The following is a 23,497-nucleotide window of genomic DNA, read 5'->3' on the forward strand; positions in this document are numbered from 1 at the left end:
CAGAGGGAAAACACTATACACAAATATCACACACTAAGATAACAGTACCACGTGCAACAAGACAGTTTCTTGATTCAGTAAAAGCAAGCTCAACAAAGCAGCGAACTCAAGGTGAATGATTCTAAGTTTAAAACATAAGTGAACTTAACACTTAGTAAGTATTATAAATATTCAGACTTTTAAAAGTTCAGAATTTTTTCCTAAGACAGGTTATATATAGACAGACTCACAATATAAAACTCTGTACTTCACAGCACTCTTGAGGCTTTAGCAAAGCATACATTATAGATATTTGTCATACGGTGCAGTTTTGTATATGACATGAATAATAGTGCACTTAAATCCAAGAGTCAAATTCAAATATATCATGAGTACAATCCAAATACCCAGCTACTGAAGAAACACATTTTTTGAAAACTAAGTTGTGCAAGTACATTTTTAGTGTAGATGGTAATAGATCTATAGGGCTTCTAAACAATGGAATTCACAGAGTATTTGTATAGAATAATCCATCTCTCCAAAGATATGTGCATTTTAAAAGTGAACCAAATGTCTTTCTCTGACAGATACAAGGCAGTGTTGCGCAACTCAATTTTATTACAACTCACAAATATAGTAAATCCTTAGACTTGAAAATGATTGAACACAATGGCTGAGAAGCCAATAAACTCTCATCAGGAGTTACTTTTCAGGATAATGTAGTGTCTACAGTGAGCCCGATCATCTTCCACTAAATCAAGCACAAACTGTAATTCTGCAGCGCAGTTCAAGAGATAGGCCCTTAGGCTTCCGAAAAAGGAATTTAGATAACAAGTTCGAACTTTAAAAAATCTAGTCCTATAGTTTCAGAGGATCTTTTCTGGGCTATGGTATAAAGGACGAAGATGCTGTAGGTACTAGATTATAAAAAAAAGGCTCAGTAAATACAGAAAAAGTTTTATTAAAGAAAATAAAAACTAGAAAACAGAAAATTAGCATTCATATCATCTTAGAATAAATATTAATGGAGAAATCAGTCTTTTAATGCTTTTTGTTAAGGCAATGAATTACATAAAAATACTATCTGGTAATAAATAACTTAGGATACCAGCTCTGGAGGGAAAAAAAAAAGACCTGATCCATATTAAAGAATAAGAAATAACTAATCTATGTTGTCTTAAGGTATAGCATAAACTTGTATCTGATGCACTGAATCACTTCATTCTCTGGTAAATTTCAGAGCTTTTAAAGGAGGGGATAAACTATCCTAAATACTATTTTTTTGTCCAGGAAATACCTTTTTGATAAAGAGTGCTCATTCAGTAAATCTGGAAGACTCAATGGGAAGCCACCAAAATTTTGCCTCAGGTTAAGGTCTGATAATAAATTAATCTGATGGCCTACTTAAGACTGACAATTAAATATTTCCAAAACCAGATAACTACAATAGTTATGTCTCTAAGCAGATTTTACAGCTGCAGTAAAACATCCTTTCTATTTTTTCACTTCAAGAGATTCAACTATTGGTCAAATCTTTTCCATGATACTGATTTATTAAAAATTTAACATAAACCAAACATACTGAGTGAATCTAACACTAAAATCTCACTGAATTTTACCCCTTAAAATGAAGAACGATGAGATCTTACCTCTGTTAACCGGGCCTCAGAGTTCAAAGACAAGTTTTAAACTCCTCTACATGGGCTCTTAAATGAGTCAATTGTCTTCCAAAATTTTCCAAAAATAATTCTAAAATCTTGCTTCTAAGGCATAATTTTTCTTGGAAATAAAACTATTTAATAGACTATTTAAACTTGCTATTAGATTATACAATTTCTCCTTGTTTTCTTCCCATTTAACAAAATGAAAATGGCAAATATTGACCATGTAAATAATTACTGAGAAGTTGTGCCACAAAAGAAGTTGCAAATGTTTTACACAATGCAGAACTTATTTATTAATTCAAAAGGCAACCAAGGACTCAGTCAACAAAGGCTTCCTTCTTGTCGCAAAGGGAGAAGCATTTTGGTAAGATTTAGGAATTTGTGATATGAAAGGCAAGGAAGTAGAAGGCAAAGGTGGTGGAAGTATGTAAGATTAGAAGAGGAAGAACTTGGCCCTCAATTTAAATCTAAGGATCCTTACGCTCTTGGTAGAAGATTGTAGTGATTCTTTACATTTTAAAAAATATTCTTTGTGGGGCCTACATTTTGCATTCCATGTAAACCAGCCTTCAGTATTAAAGGAACTCAGAAGATGCCTAATATGATGTCTAATATACATGAACTTAATTATCTCACTTGATTATTACTGGTTCCTATATATATATTTTTTTTTATGGGGCAATTTGCTTGCTAAGTATTACTGCCACCATTTCTCTTTAGTAAAGTTCTTAAAGCCACATTTATCGAAAATAATTCTCCAAATTTACTGTTTAGCAAGCATCGTCTCATGAGTTTATCCATTTTATTTAATCTCATCCGAGAGAGGTAACTTAATAGTATTACCAAAACCCTCTACCAAATTATATTGATAATGTACTTGTTCATAACAGAGTTCTCGCATTTGAAAAGCCCTAATATTTGCATTATTAAATGATCTTTTTGAAAGTGCACTGATTAATACCAAAGTTGGTTTTACTATCTCTAAACAGATCTGGGGTTTGGATACTCTCTATAAATTAACACTAAAATGTAAACTTGTCAAAACAGCTTAAGAGATCTGTCTCAATAATAGAAAGAAAAAAGAAATTTAAATATGCTACTATTGTACTCTGGCTCTCACATAAAATGTTCATCAGGAATACAGGTATAAACTGACTGCACACAGTTTCTCCATGACCAAGCCTATTGGTAGTGTCCTTCAAAGTTCCCACCTACTGAAGCCCTATGGCCAATCAATCTAATCATTAGTGGGAATCACCTCTAAAGAGTCAGTTAAAAATCTCTAGATGATTTTCCTTATGGGTCTATTAACTGAGAAGAAAATAGCTCCTTCTTCACATCTACTCTTGAGACAAAATAGGAAAAACAAAAAGGCGAGCTGCATAAACAGACGTGGCCAGCAATTCTGAGGGGCTATAAAGAAGCTAGAGTATTTCCTCTTTTAAATAATTAATACAGTTACTTCACCTAATAAAGAAATCTCTGTAGCAAGTTATATCATTGCTTATGCTCCTTGTGTTAGCCTTCTAATGAGGGCTTTAATGCCCCCAAATTCATATAACTTAGCTGGGAAAATAAGTTGACAATAAAACCAAGCTTACAGAAGAAAACAGGCAAATTTACCATGAGTATTTTAACAATGGATTATTGTCTATCCTTTTGCTACAAGTCTGAGGAGGGAGAAAAAGATGAAGATTGGACAACTGAAGATGGAAGGTATTTGCCAGTTTCTAAGGCCATAGATTTTGCTAGAGTTAGTTTTTAAAATTATATTTTCAGCTCAATACACAGTTCTAAAACAAGGTTCAGTTCTGTCGTGTTTTACACTGAAATGGTTATATACAGATGATGTGGAAAGGGTGTTAAAAACTAATCTTCAGTTATCCTTTTAAAGGGAAAGTAGAATTGATAGTATTTGCTAAAATGAACAGTGTCATAAAACAGAAACCTATGTGGAAAATACTAAACCACAAATTTTACAGTTGTAGGCATAAAAAACTCGTATAGCATAAATATAGCCCTGTTTCTATAATAATGAAACTTTCCAAATCTGTTCTTGAAATTTAAAACACAGAGCTGCATCATATTCATAAACCTCCCTCTCCCCTTAAATTGTCTAATACTTAATGGAGAAATCAGTGGAGTCAAGACAAATTTGCAAAAGACTTAAGCCAACATGGAATTTTTAACCTTAGTAAACTCTTAGAATAATTAAAAATAAACAAAACGCAGTAACACACACAGAACTTCAGACAAGTGCAGTGAATCTCTGCTTTAAGGAAACCGTATTTTGTTTGGAGTTTATTTTATAACAAACCAACATCTATTCTAAATGATGGTTTAATTTTATATCCAGGATTTAACACACATTTAATATGTATGGTCAAAGACCTAAAAAACCAATTTGATAGTAACAATACTGTATCAGTAACAAATTTCTACTTTAATTCCATACTGCACATACTTTTAGTGTCTCCTGTTAAAATAAATTTAATTACTGTTAATGTAAATATCAGAGGACTGTACCTGTTATCCCTACAAAAGTAATTTATCTAGAATAAGCATTTAGACTTTCCTTTCTTGACAAATTAAAAAGGGAATTAATTCAGCTTCATTGGTCCAAAACTATTTTAAAGAGAATGGCTATTTCATGTGGCAAAGACAATACTGGAAATGGCATGTTAAACACCAAATTCCTTGGTTTATAAACTGTTTCAGCTTTGAAAAGTACTTCTATACCCAGAGTGCTTAAAAGTCTGACCCTTTTTTAAAAACCAGTAAATTCCCTAAAGAGATTAATGATATCCTTGACTGTTTTGGAGCATTGTTTGGAAAGTGTACACAGAGATAAAAGCTTATGATAAAATGGTGTATAACACAAATGTCATTAAATAAACGACCTATTTCACATAAAATAAAATGACTAGCACTTCCTTCCTTCTCCCTAAGTGAAGAGGCCTAACAGGCCACATGAAACATGAGTAATTATAGTAAGTTTCATTAATAATCAAATTCATTACAGTAGAGGGTTTCCACATCTTAAGCCCTGTAAAAGTGAACTGAAGGGCAAAGGAGAGACAGAGGTGGAATACAGGTCTGGGAGGGCTCTTTGAAAAGGGGGGGAGGGCAGATCTTCTAGGGGCTCTCCTGCATTCCATCCTCTGTTTCCAGCTCCGCCAACTGTCTCCTAAGGGTATTTACTTTTGCTTGTAATTCCTTGTTATATTCAATGATGTTAACCATTTCTTCATAAGCTTCATCCAAATATTTGGAGGATCTGTTCCAACGTAGGAAAACACCTATTGAATCCAGGAAAGGGAAAGAGAAGGGAGAAGGGTGTATACCACGGTTTAACATCATACTTGTGGGTAATACATAATCCCATGCATTATACATTATTTTTACTTTTTTTACAACTCACAGATACGTTTTACTATACTCTAAAATATACAGGAATCTTAACGTACTGAAACGGTACAATTAATACAGTATTCAAGAGTCACTATTTCTATGTACATGCTTGTTAATTCTTAAAAAAAACAAAAACCTACAATATTATCATATAGATTAAAATACTGTTCTGTGTTTTCATACCTCATATTCAGAAAAAGTAACTGATAATTTACATCAAACTTTCCAGTTTCACAATATAAATCTTTTTTTTTTTACAGTTATAGAACTTTACCCAGACCTGTAGGAGAATGTGTGAAATTATTTCACTGGAAAAGCAAGTTATAGTAAAAACAGAACCACATAAATTGTTATTTACAAGCCTAAACTTCAGCTCACTTGCCTGTATGTTCTGTCATTTGAGAGACAGTTCTTCAATTCTGCAGGCAATTGATTCTTTACCCAAATAATAATATCATTTGATTATGAACTAAAAGGAGACATTTTCTCCTTTATCTAGGCCTATATTAACTTTTTTTTATATTAACTATATCAGCCCAAAATAATGGCTTCAAGTTATTCCAATAAGGAGATATTAAAACTTTCCATACTGTAACATGTCAGTAGGTGGCAAGTTCATAAACGTTTTATGATTCATTAAAACACAACCAATAAACCAAACTGTCCCAGCTCTAATGAGTCCTTCTATATATATCCTAATGTTACTCTTTACCAGATAGGGTAAATAGAAACATAGCTTAATGACTGATTAACTGGCTTGTGTTGGTTTTTCTATTACATGAGACTATTTTTAAAAACAGGGAGCCCTGGTGGCACAGCAGTTAAGCACGTGGCTGCTAACCAGAAAGTGGGCAGTTCAACCCACTAGCTGCTTCGCAGGAGAAAGATGTGGCAGTCTGCTTCCATAAAGATTTACAGCTTGGAAACCCTAATGGGGCAGTTTCATTCTATCCTAAAGGGTCACAGTGAGTCTGAATCGACTTGATGGCAATGGGTTTTTGTTTTTGTTTTTATTTTTAGAAACATATTCTTCAATACAGGAATTATTTAATATTAATGGTTAACTACAATGTAAATGTAAACAGCAGAGAGGTGTTTTAATGCCAAAGAGTACTTTCATTATATAATACATATATTGTTGGGTGCTGTCCAGTCAATTCCAACTCATAGTGGCCCCATGTCACTGAGTAGACCTGTCCCATAGGTTTGCTTGGCTGTAATCTTTACGGGAGCAGATAACTGGTATTTCTCCCACAGAACCACTAGATGGGTTCAAACTGCCAGCCTACACAAGTGCTTAACTGTTGCGCCACCAGGGCTTCTATATAATGCATATACCAACCATAAAAAAACATTTCACCTAATGTAAAACTTCTTCCAGCTTTAAGTTAAAGAGGAACTAAACAAGAAAACTGTTTTTAGTGGAGTGGCAGGAACTCATTCATGTAAGAATAAAGATTTCATTCTAACACTTAATTCCTAAACTATCAGTGAGGTTTGATAAAAAGTAGTTAAATCCTTTGGGCAGCCCCTCAGACTTTCAAATTTGGCTGTTCTCTCAAGTAGCTATGGGCTCTCGTTTCAGTTACTAAATGTAGCAGCGGCTTTTAGATAAATTATCCCAGGAGTCTTTAACAAAGGTAGAGCTGTAATCTCTCATTTAAGAGGCTACTTATCCTCCACTTGTGACTGTCTACAACAACCAAGAAAGTAAGCAAAGTTCTGAGCAGCCAAAATTACTTCACCAAATCAAAGCACCAAAGCTCACATTTACAGAACCTTGAGACTATCTAAGCCCATTTTCCCACAACCCTAACTAGGAAATACTTCAACAGATAAGATTAGAAGCATAAACTGAAGTAGAAGGAAGTAGTTAATAGTAGATATACCACAAGGAATGAGATCTGACACATGACATCCCAAGAAGATATAGAAACAGACTCAATTTCAAACTGAGGAAGCAAAGCAATCTGTCAACATAATGGGCAAATAACTCTGCATACATGAATAGCCCTTTAGGGCACAGGGTATTAGAACATGGTATAATAACTGACACTTATAATCTTCAGATCAAGATACCAAATATCTATCATTCTTGTGGGTATGCCTCATGCTCTTTAATACAAAGATGAATAAAAATGTACTTCCTACCTTCAAAATTATTAAAAAGAAAGTAAATGTATTTTACACCATGTTTTTATGCAAATAAAGTGCAACTTCTACCTCTGTTTGCCAACTGCGCCCTCCCCCTTTGAGATAGTTTTGTAAGTGTGCAACACTAATTTTTCTACAATGATATGTAAACGATTACACACGGGTCTACGGGACAGGCCCACTTCCTCGTCTTCAGATATAAAGAAGGACATATACCCACACACAGTAAAGACAACACTAATAAAGTTTGAAAATGATGCATAGTTTACCTTCCCATAGCTGAAGACTCTGTGGTGCAACTGAGGGCCAGATGACAAGATTGTTGGCTTCAAAAAGAGGATTAGTGAATTGACTCAGTTCACTGGGTCGATTGACCCAGGACCACAGAGACATTGTTTTCTGCTGTAGCTTCAATTTAGATCTGATAAAGAAAGAAAATTGTTATTAGAGCAGTTAATTTGTATCACTACTAAATGCTCCTCTTAATAGCACTGTTTCTTCTCTATGTTAAAAAGCAGATCACAAAATTTCTAGTTGAGGAACACAAAGTGTTATAAAATAAAAATGTCAGAAAATTCAATCAGCATTATAACTTTGGGCAACAACAAAGATTGTTTTACGGGCTTCCAAAGCTGGCAAGAAGGATAAAACCAAAATCTGGATGTTTCAGGTTGGGTGTAAAACCCAAACTGAGAGAATGTTTTTATATACAAAAGTCCTATAATGAGGTGGGGTGAAGATGAGAGAGTAGTCAGACGCTTCTGGTGATTCCTCTTACAACAAAGGCCTGAAAAAACAAGTGAAACAATTACATATATGACAAGCTAGAAGCACTGAACATCAAAGGCAAAGTTGGAAAACAGACTGAGTAGTGCAAGGAGGAAGAGATGGTTCAGAAGTGGCAGGAACCCTCAGGCACAATCCCCTGGAGCAACAGCGACAGGGCTGGCGGTAGTAATCAGGATGCGGTTTTCTCAGGGAGGAACAGCAAGCCGCACAACCAACTCACACCTTTGGAACCAGAGAAGAACAGAATTCTTGGCAAAAGCCGAGTACTTGCGTTTATTTTACCGTACCTCCAGCCTTTCAGCCGGCTTCAGTGGCTGTCGATTTCCCTGGCCTAACATAGGTGCTGCTGCACACCCTGGGCTATTTTCACGGCCTTGGAGAAGGAATAAATTAACAATTGGGAGAAAAGAAAATCTGCCAGCTCCACTCAACTAGGTAACTGAGGACAGAAGCGGCTTCTGTCCAGGCACAAATGGTCCACAGCCTTTGAATACCTATCATCTCTGCATGGACCTATACGGGCCCATTTCAGGAGAATAGGCCCTAGTTGACGAACTGCAACTATTTCAGCAGTGCAGTGGAGAGGCGAGTTTTTGATGTTTGATATCACTTTACCTATTTAACAGGGTCCTCAACTATCCACATCAGGGCGTCTAAGGACTGCTGACGCTACCCATGTCACATAGCCACCCACAACAGGAGTTCAAGGACAACCAAAAGCACTGGATGCCCATGGTCTGTCTGGAGAACCCACCAATGTGAGTACTGTAGGGAACAGGGAAGCGTTTTCCTCACATACACTTGGGGGACGACTGTCAGCCCTCTGCCTTGTTTAGAGTGTGACCCCTGCTACAACCAGGATACCTCTGCCTACACCAATCACTCCTACCCCTCTAAGACTATAGGACATAGCCTGTACTACACACTTGATAACCAACTACTTGGACACGTGAGCTGAATCCATACAAGAAAAGTGAAAGGGCTCCTAGGATCCTATACCTGGTAACAGCTCTAGCCATCTGGTGACAGGACGTTAGAGCTTCAAAGGGGAAAATTATCAAGCTAGCTCACTCAAGCAGCCAATCTGGGCATATCAAAACAAAGAAAGAAGCTAGGATATAGTAAGCAAACATAAAATGAATTAATACAATAACTTTTAGATGGCTTGGAAACGTCAATCTCAAATCACATAAGGAAGCAGACCATGATTGCTTCAACAAGTTCTCAAAATAAAGAATAAAGAAAGCTTCCAGATGGAGGTGTCTTCCTGGAATTATGAGATGTAGAATACAAAAGATTAATATACAGAACTCTTTAAGACATCAGGAACGAGATCAGGCAAAACGCAGAAATGAGCCAAGGAACACATTGATAAAGCAGCTGAAGAAATTAAAAAGGTTATTCAAGAACAATAATGAAAAATTTAATAAGTTGCAAGAATCCATACAGGGACAGCAATCAGAAATTCACAAGATTAACAATATGTTTACAGAATTAGACAACTCGATAGAAAGTCAGAGGAGCAAAACTGAGGAAATGGAAGGCAGGATTACTGACACTGAAGATAAAACATGTGGCACCTATATATTTGAAAAAAAAATCAGACAAAAGAATTCAAAAAAATGAAGAAGCCCTAAGAATCATGTGGGACTTTATCAAGAGAAATAATCTACAAGTGACTGGAATACAAGAACAGGGAGGGATATAAGAAAATACAGAGAGAATTGTTGAAGGTTTGTTGGTAGAAAACTTCCTTGATATTGTGAAAAATGAGAAGATATCTATTCAACATGCTTATTGAACTCCACATAAGGTAGATCTCAAAATAAACTCACCAAACATTATAAACAAACTTGCCAAAACCAAAGATAAAAAGAATTTTAACAGTGGCTAGGGATAAACGAAAAGTCACCTACAAAGCAGAGTCGATAAGAATAAGCTTGGACTACTTGGCAAAAAACAGGTAGGCAAGAAAGCATTGGGATGAATTATATACAGCATTGGAGGAAAAAAACTGCCAGCCAAGAGTCATATATCCAGCAAAACTGTCTCTCAAATATGAAGGTGAAATTAGGACATTGCTAGATAAACAGAAATTATAGGGAATTTGTAAAAACCAAACCAAAACTACAAGAAATGCTACAGGGAGTTCTCTGGTTAGAAAATCAATAATACCAGATATCAGCCCAAGACTAGAACACAGGACAAAGCAACCTGATGTCAACCCAGACAGGGAAATCCCAAAAATAAATCCAGATAAAAAAACACCCAAAACAGGGAAACAGTGATTTCATTGTGTAAAAGATAACAATGTTAAAACAATACAGAGGGCCTAAAAAATGCAGTCATAGATCTTTCATATGAAGAGGAAGTCAAGTCGATATAAAGAAATAAAAGTTAGGTTTAAACTTAGAAAAATAGGGATAACTACTAAGGTAACCACAAAAGAGCCCAACGATCTTACTCATCAAAATAAAATACAAGAAAAAAATCACGACTCAGCAAAATCAAAATCATCAATAACAATGAATAAGAGGAAAAGGCAATAAAAAAAGATAAACTTCTCAGCAAAAAAATTAAGTGGGAAAAAGAAACTGTCAATAACGTATAAAAAAGACATCAAAATGACAGCACTAAACTCATACCTATCCATAAAGTATGCTGAATGTAATGGACTAAATGTACCAATAAAGAGACAGACAGTGGCAGAATGGATTAAAAAAACATGATCTGTTTATATGCTGCCTACAAGAGACACACATAAGACTCAAAGAAAACAATAAACTAAAACTCAAAGGATAGGAAAAAATATATATCAAGCAAACAACAATCAAAAAAGTGCAGGAGTGGCAATATTAATTCCCAACAAAAGACTTTAAAGTTAAATCCACCACAAAGGATAAGGAAGGACACTATATAATCATTAAAGAGACAATATACCAGGAGGATAAAACCATATTAAATATTTATGAATCCAACAACAGGGCTGCAAGATACATAAAACAAAGTCTAATAGCATTGAAAAGTGAGATAGACAGCTCCACAATAACAGTAGGAGACTTCAACACACCACTTTTGGTGAAGGACAGAACATCCAGAAAGAAGCTCAATAAAAACACAGAAGATCTAAATGCCACAATCAACCAACTTGACCTCACAGACATATACTGAATATTCTACCCAACAACAGCCAAGTATACTTTCTTTTCCAGTGCACATGGAACATTCTCTAGAAGAGACCACATATTAGGTCATAAAGCAAGTCTTAACAGAATCCAAAACATCGAAATATTGGAAAGCACCATCTCTGGCCATAAGGCCATAAAAGTAGAAATCAATAACAGAAAAAGCAGGGAAAAGACATCAAACACTTGGAAACTGAACAACGCTCTGATCAAAAATGACTGGGTTATAGAAGACATAAGGATGGAGTAAAGAAATGCATAGAATCAAATGAGAATGAAAACACTTCCTATCAGAACCTTTGGTACACAGCTAAAGCAGTGCTCAGAGGTCAATTTATATCAATAAATGCACACATACAAAAAGAAGGGCCAAAATCAAAGAATTATCCCTGCAACTTGAACGAATAGAAAGAAAGCAACAAAACAAACCCTTAGGCATCAGAAGCAAGTTATAAAAATTAGAGCAGAATTAAATGAAATAGAGAACAGAAAAACAATTGAAAGAGTTAACAAGACCAAAAGCTGGTTCTTTGAAAAAACTGACAAAATTGATAAACCATTGGCCAAACTGACAAAAGAAAAACAGAAGAGGAAGCAAATAACCTGAATAAGAAATGAGATGGGTGATATCACAACAGACTCAACTGAAATTAAAAGAATCATATCGGATTACTATGAAAAATTGTACTCTTACAAATTTGAAAACCTAGAATGGATGATTTTCTAGAAACACACTACCTACCTAAACTAACACAAACAAAAGTAGAACAACTAAATAAACCTATAACAAAAGAAGAGATTGAAATGGTAATTAAAAAACTCCCAACAAAAAAAATTGCCCTTGCCCTGACGGCTTCACTGGAGAGTTCTACCAAACTTTCAAAGAAGAGTTAACACCACTACTACTAAAGGTATATCAGAGTATAGAAAAGGACGGAAAACTCCCAAACTCATTCTATGAAGCCAGCATATCCCTGACACCAAAACCAGGTAAAAACACCACAAAAAAAAGACAATTGCAGACCTATGTCCCTCATGAACTTAGATGCAAAAATCTTCAACAAAATTATACCCAATAGAATTCAACAACATATCAAAAAAATAATTCACCATGACCAAGTGGGATTCATACCCGGTATGTATAGATACTTCAACATTAGAAAAACAATTAATGTAATCCATCATATAAACACAATAAAAGACAAGAACCACATGATCTTTTATCAATTGATTCAGAAAAGGCATTTGACAAAGTCCAATACCCATTCATGATAAAATCTCTCAGGAAAACAGGAACAGAAGGAAAATCCTCAACATAATAAAGAGCAACAAAGCCAACAGCCAACATCATCCTAGATGGAGAGAGTCTAAAAGCATTCCCCTTGAGAATGGGAAACAGACAAGGATGCCCTGTGTCACCACTCTTATTCAACATTGTGCTGGAGGTCCTAGCCAGAGCAATTAGGCTAGACAAAGTAATAAAGGGCATCCAGATTGGTAAGGAAGAAATAAAAGTATATCTATTTGCAGATGACATGATCTTATACACAGAAAACCCTCAAGAATCCTCAGGAAAACTACTGAAACTAATGGAAGAGTTCAGCAAATTATCAGGATACAAGATAAACATACAAACATCAGTTGGATTCCTCTACACCAACAGAGAGAACATCAAAAAGGTAATCACCAAGTCAATGCCATTTACAGTAGCCCCCAAGAAGATAAAATACTTAGGAATAAATGTTACCAGAGATGTAAAAGTCCTGTACAAAGAAAACTACAAGACACTACTGCAAGAAACCAAAAGAGACCTACATAAGTGGAAAAACCTACCTTGCTCATGGATAGGGAGACACCATGTTGTAAAAATGTCTATTCTACCAAAAGCAGTCTATAGATACAATGCAATTCCAATCCAACTTCCAATGACATTTTTCATTGAGATGGAGAAACAAATCACCAACTTCATATGAAAGGGAAAGGAGCCCCAGACAAGTAAAGCATTACTGAAAAAGAAGAACAAAGTGGGAGGCCTCACTCTACCTGATTTTAGAACCTATTATACCTCCACAGTAGTCAAAACAACCTGGTACTGGTACCACAACAGATACACAGACCAATGGAACAGAATCGAGAATCCAGACATAAATCCATCCACAGATGAGCAGCTGATATTTGACAAAGGCCTAAAATCAGTTAAATGGGGAAAAGCAGGCTCTTTAACAAATGGTGCTGGCATAACTGGATATCCACCTGCAAAAAAATGAAAGAAGACCCGGCACAAAAGCTAACTCGAAATGGATCAAAGATCTAAAAACAAAATCTAAAACGATAAAGATCATGGAAGAAAAATACGGGCAACGCTAGGAGCCCTAATACATGGCATACACAGTATACAAAACATTACTCACAATGCACAAACACCAGAAGAGAAACTAGATAACTGGGAGCTCCTAAAAATCAAACACCTATGCTCATCCAAAGACTTCACCAAAAGAGTAAAAAGATTACCTACAGACTAGGAAAAAGGTTTTAGCTATGACATTTCTGATCAGCGCCTGATCTCTAAAATCTACATGATACTGCAAAAACTCAACTACAAAAAGACAACCCAATTAAAAAATGGGCAAAGGATATAAACAAGGCACTTCACCAAAGAAGACATTCGGGCAGCTAACAGATACATGAGGAAATGCTCATAATCATTAGCCATTAAAGAAATACAAATCAAAACTACAGTGAGATTCCATCTCACTCCAACAAGGCTGGCATTAATCCAAAAAACAGAAAATAATAAATGTTGGAGAGGCTGTGGAGAGACTGGGAACATTTATACACTGCTGGTGGGAATGTAAAATGGTGCAACCACTTTGGAAATTGATTTGGGGCTTCCTTAAATAGCGAGAAATAGACCTACCATATGATCCAGCAACCCCACTCATTTGACTATATCCTAGAGAAATAAGAGCCTTTACAGGAACATCTATATGCATGCCCATGTTCACTGCAGCACTATTTACAATAGCAAAAAGATGGAAGGAACTGAGGTGCCCATCAATGAATGAATATATTTTGGTATACTCACACAATGGAATGCTACGCATTGATAAAGAACAATGATGAGTCTGTGAAACATTTCATAACACGGAGGAATCTGGAAGGCATTATGCTGAGTGAAATTAGTCAGTTGCAAAAGGGCAAATATTGTATGAGACCACTAGTAGAGAACTCAAGAAATAGTTTAAACAGAGAGGAAAATATTCTTTGATGGTTACAAGACTGGGGAGGGGAGGGAGGGGAGGTGTATTCACTAATTAGATAGTAGACGAGAACTATTTTAGGTGAAGGGAAACACAATCACAATACAGAAGAGGTCAGCAAAACTGGACTAAACCAAAAGCAGTTTCCTGAATAAACTGAATGCTTCGAAGGCCACAGTAGTAGGGGGGGTGGTTTAGGGACCATGGTTTCTGGGGACATCTATGTCAATTGGCACAATAAAATGTATTAAGAAAACGTTCTGCATTCCACTCTGGAGAGTGGCATCTAGGGTCTTAAATGCTAGCAAGCAGCCACCTAAAATGCATCAATTGGTCTTAACCTACCTGAAGCAAAAAAGAATGAAGAACACCAAAGACACAAGGTAATTATGAGCCCAAGAGACAAAAAGGGCCACATAAATCAGAGACTACATCAGCCTGAGACCAGAAGAACTAGATGGTGCCCTCCTACAAATGATGACTGCCCTCAAAGGGAACACTACAGACAACCCCAGTTGGAGCAGAAGAGCGGTGGGATGCAGACCGCAAATTCTCGTAGAAAGACCGGACTAAATGGTCTGACTGAGACTAGGAGGACCCCCGAGGTCATAGTCCCCAGAACTTCTGTTAGCCCAAGACCACAACCATTCCCAAAGCCAACTCTTCAGACAGTGATTGGAGTGGACTATAAAACGTAAAATGCTATGGATGAAGAATAAGCTTCTTGACTCACGTAGACATATGAAACTATGTGGGCAGCTCCTGTTTGGGAGAGAGGTGAGAAGGTAGAGGGGGACAGAAGCTGGCTGAATGGACACAGGGAATACAGGGTGGGGAGAATGGTTGTGCTGTCTCATTAGGGTGAAGGGAACTAGGAATACATTGCAAGATGTATATAAATATTTGTCTGAGAGACTGACTTGATTTGTAAACTTTGACTTAAAGCACAATAATTTTTTTAAAGTCCTATAATGTATCCGAGATTTTATTTTAATTTAAAATAGCTAAAAAAAGAAAAAACAAAACTGTCCAATTTTTGTGCCTCTTAAGGCCTAGAATATAAAATCACAAAATTATGCATATTATTTTAAAAATGAAGATTAAGTCAAATATCAAAGTTAAAAGTTTTTATTTAATGAAAAAAATTACATGTACATAATACGAAGACTCAAATATTTAAAACAATTATGTAACTTAAGGTATATTAAACAGTAAATAATGCTCATAATAAGCTTGAACGTCTAACACTGCCTATCATGGAATAAACTATTAGCTAAAGATAGTGAAGTTACACATTTTAGAAAAAAACTAATTTTAAGAAGAATTAAAAGATATCTGTGGTAAACCCTAAATTAGCTAAAAAGATAATACAATTTTCAGGAAGTTTTAGTATAAAACTACTTTGTCTCTGAAACTACTTGATAATTTACAGGCTGAATGCAGGTGAGGGAAACCCTGGTGGCATAGTGGTCAAGAGCTATGGCTGCTAACCAAAATGTCGGCAGTTCGAATCCACCAGGTGGTCCTTGGAAACGATATGGGCCAGTTCTACTCTGTCCTATAGGTCACTATGAGTTGGAGTCCACTTGACAGCAACGGGGTTTTGTTTTGTTTTTAATGTAGGTTAATTATGAACATTCTTCTTATGCCAGGAATAAAAATAATCCACATAATCACGGAACCTATGTAGTGCTGGAATTTAATTGCTACGATTTCCCATTTCCCTTACTGTGTTCCCAGGAACCAGGGATGGCAAGGGGAAGAAAGCATTACACCCATTGCTCCTCCAGTCCCATGCCCCACAAGCCTATGGCCAGTCAATCACTAAACTTCTGGTTGAGCACAGACACAGCTTCAGAATACTTCTCAATCAGCACTACAGGTAGCCTCTACCAAGTGGGAACGATCATGTGAGATAAAATCTATTTTTAATTCCTTTATTAAAAACTAGTTCTGAGGGATGTTCATAGGTGTCACACCAAAAAATAATTCCATAGTCAAATATATTTCTTTAAATGTTGAATTAAACACAGCTTTTATCAAAGGATGTCGTAAAGCCTTTAATGATTATGTGGATTATGACTCTCTAAGAGGAAACAATATTATGTTCCAAACTTCCCTGACTATGGAATTACCTCCCCCACTCCGTACCTATCTCCTCCTGAAGTACAGGTCCAGTGTTAAGTAGAACATGCTTTAGGAAATAGTGGAATAGGGTTACCTTTCTGGTAATTATTTGGACATAGCCTTTAATATCCTAATAAAAATTTAAAAAGCAAGATTTCTTTGATAGGTAAAACTGTGTTTAGTTCACAATTTTAAAAACACATCTGGCTATAGAATCCCTTCTTGGCGAAATATCTATTAACATCTCTTGGTATTAGCATCCAAGAAAGGGGGTGCAAATAAGTTTCATTTCACATGCTGACTCCCAGCTGGTTACGGTTACTTGAGTGTTCAATTATCTTTCCTTTTCCTTGCATCAGATGATTCAAGCATAAAGTATTCACTCATTTGCTGTCACATTCAGTAGAATGAATGCACCAGACAAAGTACTTTTGTGCTCTGTGTCAAAATGCAATCAATGGTCATTTTTGACTACTGTGGCCAGGCTGGTGATAGAAGATTTAAGGAGAAATGGATGATTAAACTAACATTTTTGAATGCCTGTGAAGTGACAGGTTTCATGCTAGTAATTTTCACAAGTTGTTTGATCCTCACTACATCCTTGTGAGGGCAATATTAATTTTTGCATCTTCTGCAGCACAAATAGATTCAAAGAAGCTACATCTCCAAAGTCACATGCCTAGTAAGTGGCATAGTGGAGAACTCAAACTCTAATCTTCTAATTTCAGATCTTGAACTTTTTCCTTTAAAGTACATTGAAAAGAATGAGAAAGAGACTGATGACAATGACAAAGGAATGGACTTCAAATACCTCAAAGCATAGTTAAAATGTTACATTTAGGAGCAGGACTTCTGGAGTGGCAGAGTAAGGACCTCCATTAATCTGCTCTTCTAAAAAGCAACAAAAACACTGGCAAAAATTGTCAAGAATAACTTTTTCAGAACTCTGGAAATTAACCAAAGGCTTGCAACAATCTGAGGAATATTCATTTATTCAAAACAAATAAACAAAAAACCTTGGTAAAAACAGTGGGGTTTCAGCATTTTAACACGGCCTATTTCTATCCTTCTTTCCCAGATCACAGTATCGTTGATACCAGAGGGGCAGAACAGGTTTAGAGTTCCTCCAAAAGCACCATGTCCACAGCACTGTCACTAATTGACGTGTCTTGCAGTTCCCTGGCAAAGTCCCGTTTGCAGAGTGTTGTTCTTTTTCTTGACTCAGAGCTCAAGGCATTTACCGACTCAAGACATTTAAGGAAATCTCTGACCAGCCTTGGCAAACCACTAAACTAGCTAACTGAGCAGAGACTTCATTGACCACACACTATGTGGATCACAAGCTTTTATGCAATTAGGGCAGGAAAATCACTAAATGAACAAATAGCAATAAAAAGAAACAAAACAGAAACACAGCAGTAACCACAAACCCTTGGAGGGTGGGGGAAATTTAATTTCCAGAATTGCCACTATATACACACACACACACATACACACACATATACAATCTAAAACACTAGTTTTCCCCCCAAAATTACAAGACACACAAACAGGAATTTAAGGCCCATACACAGGGGAAAAAGCAGTCAATAGTAACTGTCCCTGTTGTGGTTAGGTGCCACGGAGTTGGTTCTGACTCATAGTGACCCTATGTACAATAAAATGAAACACTAATCGGTCCTGCACCATTCTCACAATCATTGTTATGCTTGAGCCCATTATTGCAGCCACTGTGTCAATCCAATCTTGTTGCAGGTCTTCCTCTTTTTCACTGGCCCTGTACTTTACCAAGCATGATGTTCTTCTCCAGGGACTGGTCCCTCCTGATAACATGTTGGAAGTACATGAGATGAAGTCTTGCCACCCTTGCTTCTAAGGAACATTCTGGCTGTACTTCTTCCAAGACAGATTTGTTTTGTTCTTCTGACAGTCCATGGTATATTCAATATTCTTCACTAACACCACAATTCAAAGGTATCAATTCTTCTTCGGTCTTCCTTATTCATTATCCAGCTTTGGCATGCATATGAGATGATTGAAAATACCATGGCTTGGGTCAGGTGCACCTTAGTCCTCAAAGTGACATTTCTGCTTTATAACACTTTAAAGAGGTGTTTTGCAGCAGATCTGCCCAATGCAATATGTCGTTTGATTTCTTGACTGCTACTTCCATGGGCATTATTGTGGGTCCCAGCAAAATGAAATCTTTGACAACTTCAATCTTTTCTCCATTTATCATGATGATGCTTATTCGTACAGTTGTGTGAATTTTTTTTTTTTTTTTTTATGTTGAGGTGTAATCTATACTGAAGGCTGTAGTATTTGATCTTCACCAGTAAGTGCTTCTAAGGCCTCTTCACTTTCAACAAGCAAGGTTATGTTATCTGCATCCCGCAGATCGTTAATGAGCCTTCCTCCAATTCTAATGCCGCATTCTTCTTTATATGGAAACTGTTCCTGAGTGGGACATACACTGGATTTACTAGACAAAGACTTAAAATCAACTATTATAAATATATCCAAATAACTAAAGAAGCCATGTCAAAAAAAAGTACAGTATCACAATGATGTCTTGCCAAATAAATGATATCAGTAAAGAGGTAGAAATGATTTTTAAAAAAGAACAAAATAGAAATTCTGGATTGGAAAAAGTATACTAACTAAAATGAAAATCCACTACAGGGGCTCAACAGCAGATATGGACTGGCAGGAGAATCAATGAACTTGAAGGTATGTTAACTGATGTTACCCAGTCTGCAGAACAGAAAGGAAGAAAACTCAAGAGAGTCTCAGAAACCTGTGAGCGACCACCAAATACAGCAACATACACATAACAGGAGTTCCAGAAGGAGAGAAGAGAGACATAAAAAAAATTTGAAGAAATAATGTCCGAAAACTTCCCAAATTTGATGAAAAACATTAATCTACATATTCAAGAAACTCAAAGAGCTCCAGGTAGGATAAACTCAAAGAAATGCACACCTAAATTTATCATAATCAAACTGTTGAAAGGCAAAGAAAAAGATCTTGAAAGCAGCAAGAGAAAAATGATTCATCACAGAAAAAGAATCTTTAATAAGAATAATAGCTTATTTGTCACCAGAAATCATGGAGGCCAGAAGGCAGGAGGATGACATATTCAAAGTGCTGAAAGAAAAAGACAGCTCACAAAGAATTCTACACCCAGCAAAACTATTCAAAAATCAAAGCGAAGTTAAGACATTCCCAAATAAACAAAAACTGAGAAAATTTTTCATTAGCAGACCTGGCCTATAAAAAATACTAAAGGAAGTCCTTCGGGCTGAAATGAAGAGGATACTAAGTAATAACTTGAAAAGAGCACTAGTAAAAGAAATTAGATAAATCTGAAAGACAGTAAAAACGTATTTTTGTTGGTAACTCTTTCTTCTTCTATCTCATTTAAAAAACAATCGTATAAAGCCAACAATGAGAAAACTGCTGATTGGTTTATAATGTATAAAGATGTCATTTGTATGGCATTAATAGCACAAAGGGAGGAAGGAGAAAATGGAGTTACATTCAGGCAAAGTTTCTGTATACTACTGAATTTAAGTTAGTACTAATCCAAACTAGATCGTTTTAAGTTAAGATGCTATTGTAATACCCAGGGCAACCACTATGAAAATAACTCAAAACAATATAGTAAAGGAAAAAATGGAATTAAAATGGTACACTAGAAAATATCTATTTAACAAAAAAACAGGCTATAAAGGAGGAAGAGAGGAACAAAAAAGACACAAGACACAAAGAAAATAGAAAAGTGACAGATGTAAATCTTCCTTTATTAGTAATTACATTAAGTATAAACAGAACATACAAATCAAAAGAAATTGGCAGAATAGATTTAAAAAAAAAAAAAAAGATAATTTCCTTGAGTACAAGGGGTCTCTGCAAAGAGGGAAGAGTTGAAAATGGCAGTGCCCAAAAGGAAGAATGCCACTATTCTTTGTTAATTTTGTTAATAACTGTACACTGTTTCTAACAAAAATGCTTCTCGAAATGTTGTCTCTTAAGTAAACTTCAAAATTTTGTGTTTCCATCCCAAAACCCTGAGGGGCTGAGTTACTGGAGCTGAGGGCTGAGGGCTGAGGACCACGCAGGGGACATCTAGGTCAATTGGTATAACATAGGTCATAAAGAAAATGTTCTATATCCAACTTTGGTAAATAGCGTCTGGGGTCTTAAAAGCTTGCAAGTGGCCATCTAAGATACATCTACTGGTCCCATCCCGTCGGGAGCAAAGAATAAAAAAAAAAACAAAAACACAAGAAAAATATTTGTGTAAAGGACTAATAGATCACAGGTACCACAGCCTCCACCAGCCTGAGCCCAGAACAACTAGATGGTGCCCAACTACCACTACTGATGTCTCGGACAGGGATCACAACAGAGGGTTCCAGACAGAGCAGGAGAAAAATGGACAAATGGAAATGGGGAACCCGAGGTTAGGAAGCGGAGAGTGTTGAAACGTTGTGGGGATTTCAACCAATGTCACAAAACAATTTCTGTATAAATAGTTGAATGAGAAACTAATTTGCTCTATAAATTTTCACCTGAAGCACAATAAATAATAAAAATTTTTTGTTTTTTGTATTTCTCACAAACACCATGTGGATAAGAACTAGTAGCTTCTGGGAAATTTCATGTACTCTTAAATAATCTACAGGTAGTGTTTTACCTTTTGTAACTTCCATCAAACCCTATATTAGACTCTAACTTTGAGGTTGTATTTTATAGAGTTGGATTATATAATGAAAGTTATTAAGTCAGGGTCCTGCCTGTACTGACAGCCACCTTCATAGAAAAATTACTTTTGTACTAATTCTTACATATATTCATGAGTATAATCATTACTAGAAAATCAACTTAAAATGATACCAAAAATAAATTTCATTAACTGAAAAAAATGTGGTACAATGTTCAAAGATTCATTTAAATCTAAACTATGAATAAAGAGTCCAGAGGAAAACCACACCATGCCATTTCAATGTTTTTACAAATGTTTAATTTTATACAGTCAATATAAGATGACATTTCAGCCTAAACATGCCTAAAAACAATACTGTCCCAACTCCATATTATTACAAATACCCTCGGGAGTAAAGATTAAATATAAATTATAAATGCATTCATCAAATTTCCTTACTAGTCAAACTGATCCATATAAATAATGTGTGGTTCCAGTAGCTATAGCCAAAGCACAATGAGAAAACTATGATGACTGGGAATTTTCTGTAGTGTTTATACAGTTCCATATTTTTCCTACTTCTGAAAACAAAGCTCTAATGTTGAAAACTTTGGAATTCAGTAAAAAATATGTATTGCTTTATCTGCTTGAATTTTAAACTGGCAAAGATGCAACAATTCCACTCATTTCATATGTGAAAAACTGTTTAACCAACCACAAGGCAAATCCTGCATCTCACCCAGAGGAAGACTATTGAGTCTATAAAAATGAGAAGGGTATTAGCTACTGTTGTTAGCTGCTGTAGAGTCAGCTCTAACTCATAGCGACCTTATGTATAAAGGAATGAATTGTTGCCCAGTCTCGTACCACCTTCACCGTAACTGTTATGTCTGAGTTTATTGCTTTGGCTATTGTGTCAATCCACTTCATTGACGATTTCCCTCATTTTCGCTGACTCTCTAGCTTTATCAATCATGATGTCCTTTTCTAGTGTTTTGTCTTTTCTGATGACATGTTCAAAGTAAGCAAGCTGAAGTCTCACCATCCTTGCTTCTAGGGAGCATTCTAGTCATATTTCTTCTATGACTAACTTGTTTGTTCTTATGGCAGTCAATGGTATATGCAATATTCTTTGCTAACACCACAGTTCTGTCTTGCTTTTTCACTGTCTAGCTTTTGCATGCATACGAGGCAACTGAAAAGACCATGGTTTGAGTCAGGTGTACTTAACTCATTTTTGTTTTTAAAACGTTAAAGATATCTTTTGCAGCAAATTTGCCCAATGGACTACATCATTTGATTTTTTGACTGCTGCTTCCATGGATGTTGACTGCTGATCCAAGTAGAATGAAATCATTAACAACTTCGATTTCTTCTTCATTTATCATGATGTTGTTTATTTGCCAGTTGTGAGGATTTTCGTTTTCTTCACATTCATGTGTAATTCATAGTGAAGGCTGTAGTCTTTGACCATCAGCAAGTGCTTTAAACTGTCTTCATTTTCGACAAATAAGGTTGCGCCATCTGCATATCTCAGGCTCTTAATGAGTCTTCCGCCAATCCTGATGCCACATTTTTCTTCATATACCGTGCTTCTCAGATTATTTGTTAAGCATACAAACTGAATAAGTAAGGTGAAAGCATACAACCTTGCTGCACCTTTTCCAATTCTGAACCAGATTATCAGTTAAGCACCTTTAAAGATCATTCTGATGTAAATCTTCTACATAGACTTAAAAACTTGATGGTGTTTGAGTTGTGAAGTTAGTTTGTCGCTCTGAATCTTAGGGCAGTTTCTATGGTGTAACAGAGAAAGCTGTAAAGCAGAAGTATGAAGACTTGTACTATTAGCCATACTTTTGTTAACCAACTGGCTGTGTGACCCGGGGTACTCATTTTCTTTGGATCTCACATTCCTAATCTATAAAGCTGGACTTGAAGGGAGAGGGGCGCCAGAGTTGGATTATATGTTAAGGTTTCTTACAGGTATAAGATACTATGATCCTATATAAGGAAATTTACACTTAAAATGGCTGCCCAATTTACTCAAAGCTTTCTAATTAGTATATGGACTGATTTTAATCTAATAGAACAAAGTCTATAATATACTCCCACTCAAGATAATAGCAATATACTTTACATAATTTAATTCACACTTAAATGTAAACTCTACCTTCTTATAAATAACATTAATGTAGAACCAAAGTAATGAAGAACCAA

General features: G+C 35.9%; 1 protein-coding gene across 6 annotated transcripts in view; it reads right to left on the reverse strand.

Annotated features, from left to right (window-relative positions):
• Positions 1-3,911: 3,911 nt before the first annotated feature.
• MTMR9 (myotubularin related protein 9) overlaps positions 3,912-23,497 on the reverse strand; it is a 131,393-nt gene continuing 111,807 nt past the window's right edge. For 4 of the 6 annotated variants that reach the window (XM_003412449.4, XM_023550962.2, XM_064272621.1 and 1 more), the window contains 2 exons: positions 7,478-7,629; positions 3,912-4,942 (listed from right to left, as the gene is read on the reverse strand). In XM_003412449.4, coding sequence (XP_003412497.1) covers positions 4,779-4,942; positions 7,478-7,629 — 316 coding nt within the window. In that variant the 3' untranslated portion in view covers positions 3,912-4,778. Of the gene's footprint in view, positions 4,943-7,477; positions 7,630-18,813; positions 23,094-23,497 lie in introns of those variants that run through there. The other 2 variants (XM_064272619.1, XM_023550963.2) reach the window with 2 other exon arrangements.

Source organism: Loxodonta africana, chromosome 19 (assembly GCF_030014295.1).
Source record: "Loxodonta africana isolate mLoxAfr1 chromosome 19, mLoxAfr1.hap2, whole genome shotgun sequence".
NCBI lineage: Eukaryota > Metazoa > Chordata > Mammalia > Proboscidea > Elephantidae > Loxodonta > Loxodonta africana.